The sequence below is a fragment of the Nematolebias whitei genome, chromosome 16 (assembly GCF_014905685.2).
Source record: "Nematolebias whitei isolate Nwh7 chromosome 16, NemWhi1, whole genome shotgun sequence".
Taxonomy (NCBI): domain Eukaryota; kingdom Metazoa; phylum Chordata; class Actinopteri; order Cyprinodontiformes; family Rivulidae; genus Nematolebias; species Nematolebias whitei.
In genome coordinates, this window is record NC_056513.1 from 36026171 (window position 1) to 36046785 (window position 20615).

At 42.7% G+C, this 20615-nt stretch overlaps 1 protein-coding gene across 1 annotated transcript; it reads left to right on the top strand.

The window, feature by feature from the left end:
• The first annotated feature begins 7585 nt into the window (after positions 1-7585).
• LOC119423181 (lysozyme g-like) lies at positions 7586-19426 on the top strand. Its single transcript, XM_037690590.1, has 3 exons — positions 7586-7813; positions 19048-19198; positions 19287-19426. The coding sequence occupies exons 1-3, from the start codon at positions 7619-7621 to the stop codon at positions 19424-19426; spliced, it is 486 nt and encodes a 161-aa protein (XP_037546518.1). The 5' UTR covers positions 7586-7618.
• The last annotated feature ends 1189 nt before the right edge of the window (positions 19427-20615 follow it).

Consider the following 20615-nt stretch of genomic DNA (forward strand, 5'->3'; position numbering starts at 1 on the left):
ATCAAATGAACTGATTGGTAACAATAGTTGATAACAACATCTCACACTGTAATGCATGCAGACAAATGTGAGTTAAACGGGGTTCCATGAAACACAATATTCATTCTGTTAAGACACTAAATACAGAATGTGTCATGGAACAAGCCGTCACATCACGTAGATAAAAGCGAATAAATGAGCAGGGTGTTGACCATGCGGTCGCAGTGCAAATATCCTGCATTGTCATACCATTATGCAAAGCAGTCAAAGATGCAATACCTCTGGTCGAGTGTGCCCTGAGGTTGACAGGAGGCTCTAAATCTGATGCTCTGTAGGCTTCAGAAATGGCCTCACACCACCAGTGTGATAGGTGCTGGGAGGATAACAGGCGATCTGCAGATGCATTCCTATAATGCACAAACAAATGTTGAGTTTGACGCATTGCTATGTAACACGTCAACGCCCGCACAGGACAGAGAAGATTGAAAGATGCTTCTTCTGATTGTGTGTGTGTGGGGGGGGGGGGCAGACCCCTCCAACAATATCACTCTTAATTTAAAGAGCATCTGATGTTTTAGGCGTAAAGCTGGATTCGGTCTTAGATCAACTGAGCTGCCATCAGCCTGAATTCTGAGACATGATGGAGCGACAGAGAGGGCAGATAAATCTCTCACCCTCTTAGCGGATGTTAAAGCCAGCAGCAGGGCTGTTTTAAGAGACAAGAATTTAATTGGAACCTGATTCAGTAGCTCAGATGGAGCTTAGATCAGGCCTTGCAGGACCAGCGTTAAATCCCACTGTGGAGCAAGTGGGCGTGAAAACAGGTCTGCGTCTCTGTACACCTTTTTAAAAAAAACGCTTCATCAGCGGATGATTAAAAGCTGTTCTGTCCACGAAAACCTTTGTGACTGGAAGAGATGGCTGCAGCGTACATTTACTCATGCTGAACGCCAGATTTCTGTGCATCTGCTGCTGCAGAAAAGACAGCACACCACCTAGTGGACATGAGATGGCCTCTACATCTTGCAGGAGACCCATCCTCTCTAAGCGGATCCGCTCAGCGGCCAGACCCACAGGTGCTGACCTATTTCTGGGTAACTCCTGATCACTCCTCCCGCCTGGAGGAGAGCATCCTCCCTCCACGACAGTTTTCACGGGCGCCCCGATAACAGGCGTTGTAGAACCGGAACCATGGTGCGTTCATGCACTTGGGAGCCACCCGGAGAAGCCACCCGGAGAGCTGTCATCCCTCCTCCTGAACTTGGTTCAAAAAACCGTGATATCAGAGGCGGTGGGGGAACATATAAAATCGTTTTGGGCCATGGGCTATGAGCGAACACGTCCACCCCCCAGCGGTGGTTCGTCTCGTGGGCTCAGTGAAGCCCATAGTTGACACTGAGCATTTCCTCGTGTCGCGAACAAGTCCACAGCCGCTTTGCCAAATTCCTGTCACGTCTGGGCCATCAGACTGAGGTGGAGGGTCCACTCCCCGTGATGCGGACCGCCCCTGGACATCACATCTGCCTCTTGTACAGAACACCGGGGATTGTGGGTTTTTTTTTGTCTTTCAGGTACACCTGGACCTATACCTGGACCTACCATTCTACTGTATGTTTGTCTGTCTCTCCTCCCTGTCCTCTCAACCAGCTGGTCAAAGCAGATGGCCGCTTGTCCTGAGCCTGGTTCTGCAGGAGGTTTCTTCTTTTTAAAAGGGAGTTTTTCCTTTCCACTGTTGGCACTGTGCTTGCTCAGGATGGGAGACTGCATCGAAGCCAAGATTCATCTTGTCTGCTGGATTCCTTAGATAGAGAACTACTAATTGGCTTTTATGTAAGTGAATGTTTCTGTAAAGTGCCCTGAGACAACTTTGTTGTGATTTGGTGCTATATAAATAAACTGAATTGAATTGAAATGAAATGTACACTGCTCTGATGGAGAGTAGATTTTGGTGTGCCCAACACAGTACTTTCCTCGCAATGTGTAACATTTGGGCTGCGTTGATTCTGCAGCACAGGAGCAAAGTCTTAAATCACATTCAGAACCGTGCAACCCTCCAGAACATTTATATGAGCTGTTGTGAGAAAGCCACAGCGCCTCTACAACTCAAGATAGGCATGTCACCCCTCAACCTGACACCGGTGCGTCTGTGAAGACAGACACGTGTGACGTAGGTCTGCTGACGGGGGCTCCCTTCAACAAAAACCAGGGGTTTTCCCAGTGTCGGAGGTCTGCTCTCACGGAGTGAGGAACAGTGGTCGTCCATCTCTTTTTGCCTCACCAGATTCATGCGTTGACGACATCGTGTTTAACAGCTTTATTATGGAAAATATCTATTACTCTGCCCGGTTTTATGTGGCGGAGCTGGACTCCTACAGAGTCGATTCTCGTCTGTGATAAACGAATAAACAAGTTTAGCCCCACTCCCAGATAACAATCGTCTGGGCCGGGAGGATCGAACTTTTCAAATTTTATGGCGAAGCCCAGAATTGGCAGGTGTGATGTCAACATCTGAGCCTAAGCCGACATGTGAAGCAGTCTGCCCACGATTGCCTTCTTGAAAAACTGACTGGTCCACATGGGTCTCATTCCCCTGGTCCGTTGGGAACCAGGGAGTAACAACCTGTGTTTCCCTCTCTGCCGGGAAACCCCTGGACTTCTGCCTTTAGGGATGAGACCTGGTCTGTATGACAGGACTGTCTCTAAAACTCCTCAGAACGGAGGGGATCAGGCTGCAAGTTGCAACACGTAACCCCTGCTATCAGCTTTGGCCATCTATGCCTGGCGAGAAAGCTTGCAGCCACTCCGCGTAACGTCCGTGGAGTGGGCGCGCGTTTAGGTGGTGCGTCATGTTTTAACGGATGTCAGTCAATCCACTGCCTCAATCGCTGTCATGAGCCACGGGAGTGTGTTCTGCGTGACCCACAGGCGAAGCTCTGCTCTGAGCGTGTCTGTGTGCTGCTCTTGACTGCGGGTCCACATTCATGTCTATGTGGAACGGTGTGTGTTGAGGAGAGGCGTGTGAAAACTGTTGATGCCACGGGAGCGCGCGTTTGACACCACTGCGGTGAGACACGTGTCGCTCCTGCCGAGAGCGAGATACATTATTGGGCTCGTACAGCGATCTCACATTTATGTTGACATGAGCGGCGAGCGCTGAAAACTGTGTGCGCACCTTCATAACGCAGCGCCGTATGGGTGAAGGCTACTGGCGCCGCGGGAGCGTGCATTGGCACCGCTTCGTGAGGGTTGTGCAGATTGGGCTGAAAAAACAAGTTACTCGTTGTGCGGGCCACATTCACTTATGACTGTTGTGTCATGCGGGCGTCTCGCCTTGTTTGGAGCGACGGTGATTGAAACAACCTTTAAAAGGCCACCGGCTCATTCGTGGGGAGGGGGGGTGACGGAGCCGCTGTCAGGTCATCCGAGCTGACAGACTGGCTAAAAAGACACTTTCATCATAAAATGATGTTTTATTCCCACATTCATGTCATCTTCACACACATCCAGCAAACCGTCATTGAGTCGTCTCCCCCTGAGCTCTGTGGTTTGTTGTCCTAGGGTGCCCCCTGTTGGCGATCTCTGGGAAAAGCTGAACTTACGGATGCCGGGGATGTCTGATGGGCGTGGCTGATGTAGCAGAGCGGGAAGGTGTTGTGCAGCTGTGGAACATCTTGAAAGTGATCTCTCGTCGATGAGGGCCCTCCAACAAAAAGCTTTCTGCAGCTCCTCTGAGAGGGAGGTGGAGAGACGGACCAGGTGAACCTCTGGGAAACCTCGTCCTCCGGCTGCGATGCAAGACCGGCAGACAGCAAAGAGGCGCACCGGTTGAAGATGACGTCAGCTGCCCTGCAGAGGGAGCGTACGTCTCCTCCTGCCTCTGAACGCCGTATGCCAACAGCGTAACGTGCTGTTCGCTGCGGCCGCCTGGAAACGCACGCTGGTGAGCTCGGTTGGAGAGCGATGTCACCATCTCGTTATGCTATCCGGAGGTGCAGGGCGCTGGTCCAACCTGGACATCTTTGCTCCGAAAAAAGCCTCAGAAAAAAGCCTCCGTCAAGGCTCGGCTCCCGGGGGCACTGAGGGAATTTCCGCTCGGTGAAACCCCTCCACTCTGGTGATGGGCGCGGATGTGGGAACCGGCGCCCTTTTCTACCAGGACTGGCTGCAGCCTCGTCCCAGTAGTACGTCACCGCTGGGAAAACGAGGCCAGATGGGATCAGGACGGCGAGCCGGAGTGGAGCCCAGAAACCTTCCCGCCGGATCATCCAAACTGGCGGAGGAGGCGAGGGACGGAAAAAAAGTCCCTTCATGTCAGCCGCCTCCTGGATTAAGCCGGGCAAACAGCAGAGGAGGGCGCCGGAGGCTTGGAGCGGTGTGGTCGCCGATGCGAAACAGGGTGTGGGGGGGGGGGGTGAGCATACGCTCAGCCCTCCTCTACCACCACTACGCTCTCCAGGAGGGAAAGATTTGTGGGAGGCTGCTGCTGACGTCGCCTGTCCCGGAGGAACCATCCGATTCGCTCCGAGGGTCGGCAATAAGAGGAAAATTACAAGATGGCGTTGTCCAGCGTGTAGCGACCTGCCACTAAGAAATACTCCTCGGCGCTTACCTTGAAACAAAACTGCTCGTCTGTTTCTCCTCGGGGAGGAGAACTCACCTGGACGACAGGAGGTTGACGTGGCGGGGCCACAAGCAGTCTTAACAAAGGTTGGTCAGCTAGACAACTTTCCTTTGTCGTTCTTCTGACAGTGCTATTAGCTCGCTGAAGAAAAATGGGAGCCGATTACCCGCTCTTAACATAATTTATATGGACCGGGTGGGGCCCACACAGCAGGTGGGCGTGGACTAAATTTTTCAGTGTAATGCTTAGCATGACGGGATAAACCCACCAGCGACAACCTTAAAGGGCGAAGCCTATATGAAATAGAACAGGAGTATGGCTGAAAGCCATCCTACACAGGAGGACGAGTTCACCACAATAGTTAGGATCTCCATCAAAAAACTTGGAAGGACGGATGTTTGGTTTTCATGTTGAAGGTTGATGAACATATGGCATGGGACCCAGGGGTGGGCAAACTTTTTGACTTGCGGGCCACACTGGGTTTTAAAATTGGAGTGAAGAGCGGGACAAGAAAAGATGGATGGAGTATTTGTGTGATGTTGCACCCCGACGCAATAACAGCCGCCGGGACTAAATTAATTATGGACAATTCCACCTTCTGCACCACTCAAACAGTCATGGAGTCAGGATTATATGGTAGAACAGTGATTTTATTTACAATAGTGAAATTATTGACTTTGTGGAGTCTTACCAACTTCAGGCCCAAACAACAAACAAAACAAACCACTGTATTTTCTCTTATCTGAAGAAAAATAAAATGAACCAAGCCAAAAGTCTCTTACCTCACTATGCTAATGGAATACAGGAGAAAAGTCAAAATAAAGTGCCAGCTCACCTCTACAAATTCTTCACAAAACTTTTTACAACTACAGGATCTAAAGTTGATGACAGTAGGTCAGCTGTAGCAGGTTGGGAATGGAAGCAGACATCATCCTCCTGCAGCCAGTCCTCGTCCAATCACAACAGAGTACCCAAAGAATAATTCACAGGTTTTTGTCTTTCACTTTTTTCTCTTTTTTCTTTGATAATTCACACACAATTAACAGTTTAACACATTCACATACAAAACATGACTTACAAAGCGATTCCTGATGGATGATGCAGTGAAGAAAAATAACATCCTGGTCAAGGTTTTCCTCTTTTACTTTATCTTGGATTCTTTTCAGCAGCCCAACATGGTTTCCAGTTAAATTTGGTGACCCGTTCATTATGACATTTTCAAGTTTACTCCAGATAGCTTAATTCTCTCGATAACAGCAGACACCTCATAAAAATCTTCTCCCCGTGATTTTCCTTTCAGAGATTCCAGGGTCAAAAACTCCTCTGTAATCTCAAAACTGTTGTTAATCTTGCGGTTAAAAATTAGAAACTAAGCAGTGGCTTATGTTGTTACTTTCATCCAATGTTAACGAATAAACCGTAACTTAAAGGACTCTGCCTTTTAGCTTATTTTGCTGGCTATATCTTCATCAGTCAGTTCCACAAGGCGAGTCACAGTCCTAAGTGATAAACTGACTTTTCTAACTTGTCTTGGGTCTCCGGACACAATCGACCTGCTCTGTCTTTACCATGCCAGAAAGGTTTACTAGCAGTTAGCAGTTAACAGACAGCTGATATTGCACTCTTTGAAAACCCCAACTGATTCTTGGCATATATGCAGCCTTTGATTGGACCTCAGTGAAAAAATATGTTGTTGTCCACTCCATATTAAACATTCGGCACTCTGTCCACTTTTCTTTGATAAGCTCGTTTTTACAGAAGAGTACATAGGGCAATGCTAAATAGTGACAAAGAAGAAGAAAAAGATGATTACTTCTTTGTCTTCACTTTTACTTTACCTCCAATACAGTGTGCCATCTACTGGGGAAATGTGGGAACTACAGGTAAAATTACACCAGGTTTTTTTCCTATTAAATGCAGTTTTTTTTTTAATTTAATTTAGACAAGTTCGGTGGACTAATTAAAAATCCCAAAGGGCCGTTTGCCCATGCCTGGACTAGGAACTTTGGTTACGTACTGTAACCCCAGATTCTATGAGTATAGGCGTAGCCTTTTAAGACTGTCGCTAGTGGGTTTATCCCTAGGCGTGCAGCGCAGCACTGAAAACTTTAGTCCATGCCCACCTGCTGTGTGGGCCTCACCCCCAGTCCGTATAAATTACGGTGAGACCGGGTAATCAGCTCCCAAATAGCTTTTTTCTTCAGCCATTAGGAACCAGTGAGGCCCAGAGCTTAAAGGGCTACGCAGAACTGGTTTGATCCACATTGGAGTAAGCTGTTGGAGGAAGAATCGGTTTTGTTGTGTGTTTCCTTGACTGATGAAGCCTTCCGGATCGAAGGCGAAACGTTTCAGCACAAAAAAAGAAACTGTCCAGATGACCTGACTGAAAAATGTTGGCTAACAAGAAGCAGTTTTAAGAAAGTGGCAGGACGGACCTTAAACCTGGTGGAGAAGATGTTCAAATTATGGTTATGGTCCTTGTAAGTAGATGATTGCTCCAATGGAGGGTTCCTGGGAGGACTCGGGATCACAGATATCATGGGTAGACGTGGGGCTGGTCAAGGAGACAAGGAATAACTGGTAACAGGAGCTACAGAGAGTACACAGGAAAGCACAGATAAATTTAGCACAAGGAGTCTAGAAACACTAGGGCCAGACAAGGTACCATTAGTGGGACAACGTTCCAGCGGAGACTAGCAGATCCAAACAGCCTAAATTGCTGCAGGCACTCATCAGTAGATGGGAAGCAGCTGAAGATAATTAGTTCCACTCTGCCACTCGGGAGCTGCAAGATAGTGAGGAGAAAACCCAGAATCCCCACAGTTTTCAGATTTTCTCAAACCCTTAAATTAGATTTTATTTTCTGTTCACATTTTGTAGTTCTTCTGGGATTCTATTGTAGATTTATTCTTTTAATGTCTTGAGATCAGAAACAGAACATTTTCTGTGTGGAGGCCCATGTTATGACTCTTGTTCACTGATCGTCTCTTCTTTAAAGGTAAACCCGCCTCTCACAAAATGGCAAAGACGGACGCAAAAAGAATGGAGAGATACAAATCAATGATCTGCAAAGTAGCAGCTGATTTTGAAATCCATCCAGCTCTGATTGCTGCCATCATTTCCAGAGAGTCCAGGGCTGGAAACACTCTCAGATGCGGCTGGGGAGACTGGGACACACGTAGAAGGGCATACAATGCCTGGGGACTGATGCAGGTTAGTATCAGATCATGGAAGACAAAAACACCTGCTATTTATAATGAAATGTACTTTTTTTTTAGAAAACAAATTAAATATGTTGTTGCCTTGTCCAGTTTAATGAACTGAGGGACCAGTAGATGTGTGACATTCAAAAATGATCCAAAGTGTTATAATGACTCTTTTAAAGAAACAATTTAGTGCAGGTCTTCTTCGTGTTTCTACATTTTTCTTTTCAGATGCACATACACACATGCTCCTCCTTGGCTTTCCCACTGAGATAAAAAAGAACAGGAAAAGAGGATGAACACATCTGTCATTGTAAATGGCAAACATTCGCTCTTTAAGGGAGGGGGACTTGTGCACTTGAAGTCACTTGATATTGCCATATAGTATTACATAGGACCTTACATAGGGTCCTACATAGGACCATACATAATGACATAACTCATACTATGTCACATGCCATACTACGAGACTATTTGTTTAAAATTGAACGGCTCTTCAAAATGTACAGATCCACAAGTTCTAGCTCCCTTCAAATAGCCATGAATCCCCTCTGTAACTGTGTGTGTTGACAGGTCATGATTAAAATATTACATCAATTGGTCTCTAAACTTAGCAGCACAGGCACAATACTGGTCCCATATCAGCAGGGTGTGATACTTCTGAGGCCTGGATACACATGGTATTATGGTGCAAAATACTCATACAATTGTTGTATTCTTGTGTTTTCTCCTTTGAAAAGTCGGCTCCAGCCGTTGCTAATGGCCCTTGAAATTTCAATGTGTTATAACTCAGAGAATGTGCACTCAAAACACACACAACAATGGGCTAAAACATTATTGCGGCAGGCGATAAAAGTTCTCACCAAATCATTGTTGCTTCTGCTGGTCTATCTTTTGTCAAATCTTTCTGTAAGAAGATAGCTGGCCCTAGCCTTTTTGGTGCCCTGGGCGAACAACCGCTCCGGCACCCCACCCAACCCCTCTCTTGAGTCCGCATCACCCAACTCTCCCACCCCATCCTCAGGGGTGTGAACACCATTACATATCAATTAGATTACCATGTAGCATTACACATACACTCAAAATTTATTTGAATATTTTACTTTGTATTTGAAAAATGAAATTGGAGAAAGTAAATACTATAGATTTATTTTTGGCTGCTCGCTTCTTCAGGGGTCGCCAAAGTGAACTAACTCGCACAAAGACTTAGCAATTGTTTTACACCAGACGCCCTCCCTTTCGCAACCACAGCTACCACAGCCTCTGCACTACCACTCCCCTAAATACTATAGGAAATAAATACAATTAAAAATAGACATTTCTAAATACCCAATGGAAGAACACTTCCAACACAAGAAAATCTGAGTACCACAAATGCACTTTGATCAAGACACAAATTTATTTGCACAGCTGCCAAGAAAGGTCTGAATCTTTTTCAATAAGACAATTTACTATTGCACTTCACACAAGAAAATACAGTTCATTCATTCAACCTTTATTTAAACAGAAAAATCTCATTGAGCCTCAAAGACTCATTTACAAGTGAGACCTGTTTGGACAGACAAAAACAGTGGTTAACTGGACACATGTAGGAGTTGGAGGCGAAAAAAATTCCTATCAGACTTTTTTTTTCTGGCCTGAGAAAAAAAACCCTCTACTATTAAAAAAAACACCTCGCTCAAACAGCACATAGTGATGTAGACATTCTGCAAATGGAGACGAGAGCTGTCAGCAATGTTTATAGATGCTCTCGAGGTCAATGTAAGAATTCTGATAGGATGTAATAATAAATCAATGTCCTCCGGTGCGATCCATAAACATTCTCGAGGTATGTCGAGGAATGGCCAAGAATAACGACTATGAGGATCCAAGAGTCCTGAAATGATGACACAAAGTTTATTCAGCTGGTTCCATCTGGTTATCAGTTGGAAATTCCTCAAGGGGTGGGTGGTGAGCATCAGATCACATGTTCTCCAGGTGAATTCAGATAAGATGGCCTTCAAGGCCAGCCAAGGGAGCCAAATTCAGATAAACACACAGTTGTTTTGGGGACAGGCAGAACTTAATGACATCAACCTTCAGTCTGTGTTGGTCGACTCGGTTCTGAAATGTCCAAAATATATGGCCACACCAATAGAACGTGACTGAGTAAAATCCCCAAGATCTGATCCAGTCAGCCCAAAGCATTTAAGTCCGGGTACTCGAGACATGAACCAAGCCATCATAAAGGCAAGCAGCGTGATCGGGTCCAAATTTGCTACCGACGACTTCCTTGATTGTAGATAAAACCAGCCACCAGTCGAATCCAAAAAAGCAGGAACCAGTTATTGAAAATCCAATTAAATATGCGTCCTTAAAATCCACAGATGAGAGGGGAGGTGGACGGTCATGGAGTAGGTGGTGTCTGCTAGGTTCCCTCTCAGCCATATCTCATTTCATACGATATAACAAACCCCTCAGTGTTTTTTTTCTTTTCTTTTTAAAAGAAAAGTCAAAACAACTCTTGAAGCGGACAACATCATACCAGAAGGTGAACATGGCATCAAAAAAAGCTATAAAAAAAACAACGACGAATCACCTCTGTCTGCCTCGCAGCATGAGATGGGCGACTTGAAAACTGAGATCCTTCTCGCGCTGAAGGCTAATATCTCAGCTGTCATAAAGACTGAAATAAAGAATGCCCTGGCAGAAGATTTTAGCTTCCTAAAAAGTGAAATTCAAGCTGTAAAAACTGAAATTCAGAGCTGTGTAACTAATCTCAATGGAGAGGTTGACCAGGTGAGGGCGGAGGTGAAGAAAGTGCAAGACGGTCTATCTACCTGGTCTGACGAGATGACTTCACTGCAGAGCACTGTGAGCAGCTTGAAGAAAGAGCTGGTGGAATTGAAAGAAAAATGCGAGGATATGGAAGGACGAATGAGGAGGTGCAACATCAGGATCCTCGGTGTCCCCGAAACACCTGACTCCAGCTCTCGGGCAGCGATTGCTAAGCTGCTAGCTCAGACGCTCCAGCTTGAGAAAGAACCGGTGATTGACCGCTCCCACCGGGGTTTTGGCAAGAGGAATACAGGCGGTAGGCCACGGGTCGTTATCGTTAAGTTACATTATCATTAGGAATGCAATGAGATTCTGCGCCATGCACGCAGCCGTGCCCCGCTTCGTTTTAACGGAGAGCGGATCTCCATCTACCCTGATTACACTACGAGCGTGGTCAGGGCCAGAGCTGCGTTCACTGAGGTCTGGGGGCTCCTCCGTGATCGCGGGGGCATTCGCTATGGATTACTATTTCCAGCTCGGCTCCGTATTTTGCATGGAGGGGAGGATAAGGAATTTGTAGATCCTGCAAAAGCCATGGACTATGTGAAGAAGATCCTCTCCAAGTCTGATGAAGGGAAGTGACTTTAAAATTAATATTCTGATACTGACAGTTCTATGGTTTGTTTATATCCCACATTAAGTATGTTTGGGTGATGAATCATGTCAGTTCTCTGGCGATGTTTGTTTGTTTGGTTGGTTTGTTTATTATTGTTATTTATTTATTATTATTATTCCAGGCTGAGTGGGGTCCTACTAACAGGTGTTGACTTTTTTTTTCTTTTTCTCTCTTTCCTCAAGATAAACACAAAATGTGTGGATTTCCTTCTATTGGGTACCGGGTTCACCCTGTTCTTGTGGGTGAAGTAGGAGGGCTGATACCAGATCGGGTTTGCTGTTGGGTTTGTTTTGCAAGATATGTTTATGTTTTCTTAACAAGTTTAAATCAGGATGTGGGATCACTGAGTAACTTCCACAAAGATCTATTACTTGAATGGTTGACAAAAATAATCTAAAAACCATCAATGGTTGTCCAGTTAACTTTGTGAGCTGGAACGTAAAATCGTTTAATCATCCAGTAAAATTTAAAAAAAGTTATGACACATTTGAAACAGCTTAAAGCAGACATTGCTTTCCTATAGGAGACACATCTATGCATAGATGATAAAACACGATTTTGTAAGAAATGGTCGGGTCAAGTGTTTTAATCCAACTTTAAATCAAAATCAAGAGGGATCGCTATTATAATTAATAAAAATGTGCAATTTACTGCATCCAGTATACATTCGGATGCTATCGGTCGTTATGTGATTGTGGTTGGAAAGATATACATCCTAACAGTAATTTAGCCTGTTTTTACACACCAAATTGGGATGACCATATATTTTTCAATAATTTATTTTCAAGTTTACCAATTATGTCAACCCATAATCCTATAATAGCGGGTGATGCAAATTGTACACTTTCATCACTGGATCCGAGTGTCAAGGCGAGAGTACCCCAAAATCAAAATCTGCTAAATCTCTTAGCTCACTATTAGAAAATTATGGTATTGTTGATATTTGGCGCTTCCATAACCCTAGTTCCAGGATCTATTCCTTTTTCCTCTTGGGTCCAGAAAACCTACTCACGTATAGACTACATATTTCTTGATAAGAAAATTATGCAACAAATAACCATGTGTGATTATGGAAGTATTGTCATCTCAGATCATGGACCACTGTCTATGAAGTTGCTTATCCCTAACATACATCCTGTATATTGTCAGTGGCGCTTTAACAATTTTCTGCTAGCAGAAGAGGAATATGTGAAATATATTTAATCTGAAATCAGCTTATTTTTAAAAGTTAATGAAACTCCAGGAATGTCACCTCTGACAATTTGGGATGCTTTAAAAGCTTATTTGCGAGGCATAACAATTTTATAGTGTGCCAGAAAAAATAAGAGAAATAACCAACATCTTAAACAATTAACTGAAGAAATATTAAAAGTGGATGAGTTATATAGTGTTCACCGTCAGCAGACCTTTCCAAAAAAACATTTATCATTAAAAACTGAATTTGATATTCTTTCAACACAACAAGCTGAATATCTTACATCCAAGACAAGAACTAACTATTATGAAAAAGGGGAGAAGACAGGTCGTTTGCTTGCGCATCAACTACACCAAAGGTCAGTACAACAAACAATCTTGGTTATAAAAGATGAGAGGGGATACTTCATACTGATAATGCAGAAATTAACTCCTGCTTTAGAGACTTTTACAAATTGTTATACAACTCGGACACGCCCAATGGCACAGATGAGCTGGAAGATTTTTTCAGGTCTCTGGAAACCCCCCTAGTGCCGATCATTTTAATGATCTTGAGAAAGATCTGACAACTACAGAAATAACTTTAGCAATCAGAAGCATGCAAAGTGGGAAGGCACCAGGCCCGGATGGTTTTTCAGCTGATTTTTATTTTTAAAAAAAATCTGATCAGCTTTCCCCCTTTCTATCTTCAGTGTTTGGGGAGTCTTACACATCAAAGGTCCTGTCTGCGTGCCAAGCAGTTATATCTTTATTGGTCAAGAAAGATAAAGATCCGCTGTTGTAGTTCATATCGCCCTATCTCTCTATTGAACACTGATACGAAAATTCTCGCCAAGATACTGGCGCGTCGACTTGAGAAGGTAATGCCTACAATTATATCCCCAGATCAGATGGGCTTTATAAAAAGTCGCTATTCTTTTTTTTTAACATCAGACGCCTGCAACATTCTCTACTGTCCATCTACAACTAGTAATGAAATATGTGAGGTGATAATCTCGCTTGATGCTGAAATGGCATTTGATAGGGTGGAATGGAACTACCTTTTCAAATCTTTGAAGTATTTTAAGTTCGGTCCCAAATTCTTATCCTGGATCAAAACGTTATATACTCTCCCTATGGCTGCTGTACGGACTAACAATAACCTCTCAAGTTATTTCCAACTACAACGTGGTACAAGACAGTGGTGTCCTCTTTCATCACTCCTATTTGCTATTGCAATGGAACCCCTGGCATTGGCCTTACGACAGAACCCTAAAATTAAGGGGATTCTTCGTGGTGGGCTAGAACACAAGGTCTCTCTATATGCAGATGATATGCTTCTATTTATATCAGATCCACATCAAAGTATTCCGATGTTATTGTCTGTACTTTCTAAATTTGGAGAAATATCAGGCTACAAAATTAATGTTCAAAAGAGTGAGTTAATGCCTGTCTCGTCTACTTTAAAGTCAATCTAAAAAAAATAAAGTATTTGGATTTATGGGTCATGCAAAGCCACAAGTACCTTTATCAGGCCAATTATCAACCACTACTCTCTAGTTTAAAGAAGGATCTGGATAGATGGGACACTCGGAAGAATCAATTCTATAAAGATGTGTATACTTCCTAAACTTTTGTATTTGTTCCAATGTATACCCATCTACCTGAAAAAATCCTTTTTCACCAACCTAGATAGTCAGATATCCCAGTTTATAAGGAATAAGAAACAACCACGTGTAAAGAAAGAAATTCTACGTTTACCTCGAACAACTGGTGGCTTGTCCCTGCCAAATTTCCTCTACTATTATTGGGCAGCAAATATCAAGCCTCTACTTTACTGGTTGAGTAGAGACGATGTCAAACCCAGCTGGGCAGATTTGGAGGAGAGCTCAACGATACAAACGTCTCTTGCAGCTCTATTGTGCTCCGGCCTACCATTTAAAAAAACAATCTCTTTGTATACACAGAATCCTGTCATTATTCATTCAGTCAAAATTTGGAATCAATTTAAAAGAGCCTTTAATCTTACTGAGATGTGGCTGTCTGCTCCATTAGCAAAAAACCACCTGTTTACACCTTCGGTTATGGACAGGGCATTTGACAGTTGGGTGAAATATGGAATGTGGTCTTTAAATGATCTATATATAAATAATAGATTTGCCTCTTTTCAAGAGTTGTCACAGAAGTTTAATATTCACAGATCCCAGTTTTTTAGATACTTGCAAATTAGACAATTTGTCTCATCTAACTCTGAATGTTTTCCTCTACACTACTCCTCTTCCCTGTCAGATTTGATATTTAAATACAAGGCTGGTACAAAGCAACTCATGGGTAAAATATATATAATGCTTAATGAAAATATATTGACTAGTCTGGAGGATCTTAAGCAAAGATGGGAAGGGGAATTGGGAGAGTTTATACTACAGTCCACTTGGCTACAAGTTTTAAATAATATCTCCTCCTCATCATCGTCTTTTAGGCATTCTATTATAAAGTTTAAAGTTGTCCATCGTCTTCACTGGTCAAAGGACAAACTCGCAAGATTCAAGACAGACCTGGATCCCACATGTGACCGTTGTAAGACTTCTCCAGCCACTCTGTTGCACATGTTTTGGATGTGTCCAAAACTACATGATTTATGGAGCTCAATTTTTGAAACTTTTTCCAAAATAACAGGACAAACGATTCACCCTACACCTCTAATTTCACTATTTGGCGTAATTCCCCTTGATCTATCTCTGAATAAACTAGAATCTAATATGATTGCGTACTCCTCCTTGTTGGCGAGAGGACTTATTCTCATCAAGTGGAAGGACCCTCTACCTCCAACATTTGGCCACTGGATTAAAGACATGGCAGCACGGTGGCGCAACTGGTAGAGCTGCTGCCTCTCAGCGAGCAGGTCCTTGGTTCAAACCCTGTTCCAGGGGCCTTTCTGAGTGGAGTTTGCATGTTCTCTCCGTGCCTGAGTGGGTTTTCTCCGGGTACTCCGGTTTCCTCCCACAGACCAAAAACATGCATGTTAGGCTGATTGGTAACTCTAAATTGTCCCTAGGTGTGAGTGAGAGAGTGAATGGTTGTTTGTCTCGTTTGTCTCTATGTGGCCCTGTGATGGACTTGCGACTCGTCCAGGGTGTACCCCGCCCCTTGCACAGTGATTGCTGGACATGGGCACCAGCGACCCCCGTGACCCAAAAAATGGAATAAGTGGGTAAAGATAATGGATGGATGGATGGATGGATGGATGGATTAAAGACGTAATGAGCCACATTCATCTGGAAAAGATCAAGTTCACCATTAGAGGTTGCGCTGGAAAATTCTACACTTCATGGCAACCATTTATTAGTTATGTTGAGAATATGTCAGCCTGTGATTTTGACTCATGATTATATTATGCTGAATATATATAGCCCAATGATCCACTATCAAATATACAAAGTATGTATAGTTTTATATATACTCTAAACATGTTTTGTTTTTTTCTTTTTCTCATGTGAATATCTGGTATCAAGGGGAAGGAGGGGAGGAGTGTATTGATACCTGTTTTGTTTGTTTGGTTTGTTTATTTAGCTGTTGAAAAAAGATAATAAAAAATACCTGGATCAAAAAAAAAAAATCCACAGATGGCAGCAGAGATAGACACATCATCAAGTCTTCCAGTCGATGAGATATCCAGCTGCGTGCGTGCCAACAGGGTAAATCGGCTCGCCTAAAGCCTTTCTTCTCTTCGAAGAAAATGTTGTAAATTGAGTTGAGTCAGAGTCAGAGTCAGTCAGAGTCAGAGTTTCTTTATTGTCATTCGCACCTCATGTGGTACATGTGGTGGAGCGAAATTATGTACACAGGGTCCCAGTTACATCCAACAATAAAATGTCTAAGAAAAACAGTAATAATATCTAAGATATGAACTAAGAAAAACATCAACTAAATATACACTAAGCACTCATAACATAAAACATTGAACATCAGCACAAACATGAACATGAGTCTGTGAGCAGATGTGCACGCATGAACACATCAACATTGAAACAGATCAGCAGCAACATGAAACAGATCAGCAGCAACATGATGAGGGGCCAAATGATCAAAACAGTCAATAATTATGGTTCGGAAGATATGAGAAAGAGGCTCACAAGCAGTTTCACAGACAGAGCAGCAAAGCAAAGCGGAGAGGGAGGGAGAAGCATCCGATCTCGGCAAAAGCAAGTGGTGAAGTGTACAGATGAAGTGTACAGATTAAAGTGCACAACTGAACACATGCAAAATGTTATATATCCCCCCCCCCCCCCCCCAAGTTTGATGTTGGCATGTTTGATACCCCCCAACCCTCCACCCACCCAGGCATCAAACATTCATAATTCTTTGCTTCACAATGGTTATATAGGCTATAAAACCATTGTTGAGAAGTAGCCTAATGCAATACTGAGTAATTACAGCAGGCTAACATAACTTTCCCAAGTAATGTGAAGTGATTTATGGATTGTCATACTGACATAGCAAATAGCTAACAGCTAAGATAAAACAAACAGTCCTACATGTATGTCTAATTTGTGAAATATTCCGAATAGGAGACATATCAACACCTCTTCCAGTTTAACGCTATTTAACACAGTCCAAGCTACATCACAAGATCATTGCCTTGAGTAATTATAGTAGCCTAATCAAGTTCAAGTCAATTTTATTGTCATTTCCATTGCATGTGGTACATGAGGTTGAATGAAATTATGTACACAGGGTCCAGTTACACCCCAGAATAGCAAAATATGAAGTATAAAATGCAACAGTGAATAAGGATCTAAGATATACACTAAGATATATGCTAAATTATGCCAAACGGTACGCTAAAAGATCTAGGATAAACACATACGGTGTAACAACAGCAGCCCGAACATGAATCTGTGGTTCAATTCAATTCAGTTTATTTATATAGCGCCAAGTCACAACAGAAGTCGTCTCAGGTCACTGAACAGAAACATTCATATATAAAAATAATAATTTAACATTATTTATCTGAGGAGCAGACTGCTTTGAATTTAACTCCATCACAGAACTCTCATCTTGAGCAAGCATGAAGGCGAGAGTGGAAAAGAAAAACTCCCTCACGAGGAAGAAACCTTTAGCAGAACCAGGCTCAGGACAAGCGGCCATCTGCTTCGACCGACTGGATTTGGTAGGAACAGATACACAATGGCAGGTCAAGAATCACATGTTAAGATGGAAATAGTATCAAATGAAAACTATTAAATTTTAGCTAATCATTTAAGGAAATGAGGTCAATTTGTCCTCTGGTAGTTTAAGCCTAGACTAGTGGTGAGCAGATAGGTATGAATGAATACAGCAACATGAGATAATCAGCAGCATGAGATTAGCAGCATGGATAATCAGCAGCACAGATAAGTCATATCACCAATTAAAGTGGCATTACAGTGATTTTTCTTTTTTTTTTCATAATGATCCTGGTTAGGGATTTATGAGCCTAATAGTTTCAGGGTAGAAGCTGTTCCTCAATCTACTGATTCTACACTTAATGCTCCGCAACCTTCTAATATTACTTACCCATGTAGTAGTTCAGTTTTAGAAGAATTTCAATCGTCAATAAGGTAATATTTTCTATTGAAGAGCAAATATATCATCCTAAGCAGATCAACACAACGGTTTGAGTCTCATGTCATTAATTAATAGTAAGCCTATCTTGCAACAGTCTAACCTACATAACACCTTTCATGCTCCAAGAGATGACACAGCTGCATACCTTTATCTGTTACTTGTTTCTCCTCTTATTATTTTCTCTTTTTCCTATACTGGGCACCTGATGGCTTTGACTTGTTCTTGTATGTCTTCCATTTTTGTATTCTTGTATCAATCAACCTTTATTTATACAGGTAAATCCCATTGAGCCTCGAGGACTCATTTACAAGAGAGACCTGATTTCAACAAAGAAAGATGACAACAATGGACAACAGCAACAACAAAACAGTTATAAAAAAGCATACTACAGTTTTTTTTTTTTTGTTTGTTTTTTTAACAAATAGGATGGCTAAAAGGAAAAGGTAACAAAACAAAAAACAGCTAGATTCCAAGAGGTTCATGAGGTGTATGTCTTCCATTTGTGTAAGTGACACTTCTCCAACATGAGTCAAAACAAATTAGGCCTAAACTAATACACCTTTCTTGGTGCGCAGATTTGTTTTTGTGTTTTATTCCACAATTTCACACAAATAAGCTGTGAACTATTGGCTATATTCACAATAATATGAATGAAATGTGCTTTGTTTGGGAGCAATCAATGGTGTGATTTAGTGATTAGACACATCCCTGCCCCAGCAAGGTAGACAAGATAACCCCCTCCCCTTCTTTAACAACCTGTATCAGACCTCAGCAGAAGCTACATGCCCTGCATCTGGCGGAGGATGTCCACTCCCTGCAAATGGGTGAGAGGAAACCGACATTTAGGCTAGCAGGCTATATGAAATAATGCATTTTATTTTTTGAGGGCAAGGGCTGAGGTCGGTCACTCATGCCACCCTTGACAAGATGCCAACCTGGGCAGCTGCACACTTGTGATTGTAAACAAATCATTTAAATAATCACTAATACAAGTTCTGAGCATTGGTCCAAATTTCTTCATATTTCTATAGGTTGATGTTAACCCAGAAGGAGGTGGGCACACTCCAAAAGGTGAATGGAACAGTGAGGAACATCTCCGTCAAGGGACTCAGATCTTGGTCGATTTTATTGACAAGATACGTACAAAATTTCCAAGATGGAGCAAGGAGCAGCAGCTGAAAGGTCACTTTTGTTGAATGTGCAAACTTTTGCATGCATCAGCTTTTAACACTTCACTCATCTTCACTGTCTCTTCGTTGTCCTTCTGCAGGAGGAATAGCAGCCTACAATATAGGGGACAGAAAAGTCCATTCGTATGAAAACGTGGACGCCAACACAACGGGCCGAGACTACTCTAATGACGTTGTTGCCAGGGCTAAGTGGTATAAAACACATATGTTTGATGATTAAAGACGTTCACACGAAGATGTCTTGTGTCAAGCAATTCTTTTAGTTTCATTTTCTGTTTTGAATTTGTGCGAAATTCCAATTCCTATCATTTATGTTGTATGAAAAAGTGCAAATAAAATTTATTGCAATTTTTTCCATCTAAGAATCTAAAAAAAACTTAAATAACTTTAGTCTACATGATGAATTCTTAGTCATTATAAATTCAGTGATGTGAAAAAGACTTGAACCACTTGTCATTTCTTTTCTTTTTTTCTCTTTTTTTTTGGCTTTGGAGTCAAACTTGTTTTGTTTTTTTGTTGTTGTTTTTTTTTTTGGGGGGGGGGGGGGGGGGTTTTAAACAATAGTATCCAAGTTGTATGACCTATAGACATTGTCAACCAACATTTTTATAATTAGAGAGAATGGTTACCTTTCCAGCCTTTCTTAAAGGCATCAAGCGTGGTTCACCAACATCCCTACAGCTCTTCTAAAACAAACTTTTTGACACGTTGACAAATTTGAAGCAGACTGAACTGCTAAACTTCCACTTTGTAATCAAAATCAACTTTATTGTCCTTGTACAGTTAAGTACAGTGAAACTTCGTTCTGTACAGCCGTCTGAAAGATAGATGGAAGTGTACTGGGGCTGCGGCTCCCTATGAGCGCTGCCCTTATCGCTTAGATAAGAAAAGGGAAGAAAACATGATGAGACAAGGTATAAAAAAAGATCTCACACTGTGTCCTTGACACAGGGCACAGTGTAAGGTAGCAAAAAAATCTACCTCAGCAAGCAACAAAGAGAGACATAATACATTTTGGGGGGGGGGGGTGTAGGAGGGTTATTAGAGTGTCTTGTTTCCATAACATCCAAGGAGAAATTGAGATAGCAGTCTCCCAGAGCCAGATTCAGATTTCAACGTTGTTTTGAGTCAGGCTGAGCTCTTTAATTTCCGCGTCTGCCTTTTACAGCCTCGCTAGTACATCTCATGGCGACTCCAAACAGCCGAATTGTGATTACTTACGCCAAAGTCGGTCTTACAAATTCTCCAAGGTCTCTTCCGTCCAACTGTCCATGAACACTGCCACAAAGTTGTCAAGATGGCCGCGCTCAGCCGAGTCTCAGTTTCACTGGCTCCCGGTGAACTCTATCTTTTTTTGTTTCTGTTTTAGTTTTAACTCTCTTTTTTTTTCGCCTACAATGCATATCCAC

Coding starts and splice junctions, on each gene's coding strand:
- LOC119423181 (XM_037690590.1), top strand. CDS start 7,619: ATGGCAAAGACGGACGCAAAAAGAATGGAGAGATACAAATCAATGATC. Junction 7,814..19,047: donor ATGCCTGGGGACTGATGCAG/GTTAGTATCAGA, acceptor ATATTTCTATAG/GTTGATGTTAACCCAGAAGG. Junction 19,199..19,286: donor CAAGGAGCAGCAGCTGAAAG/GTCACTTTTGTT, acceptor GTCCTTCTGCAG/GAGGAATAGCAGCCTACAAT.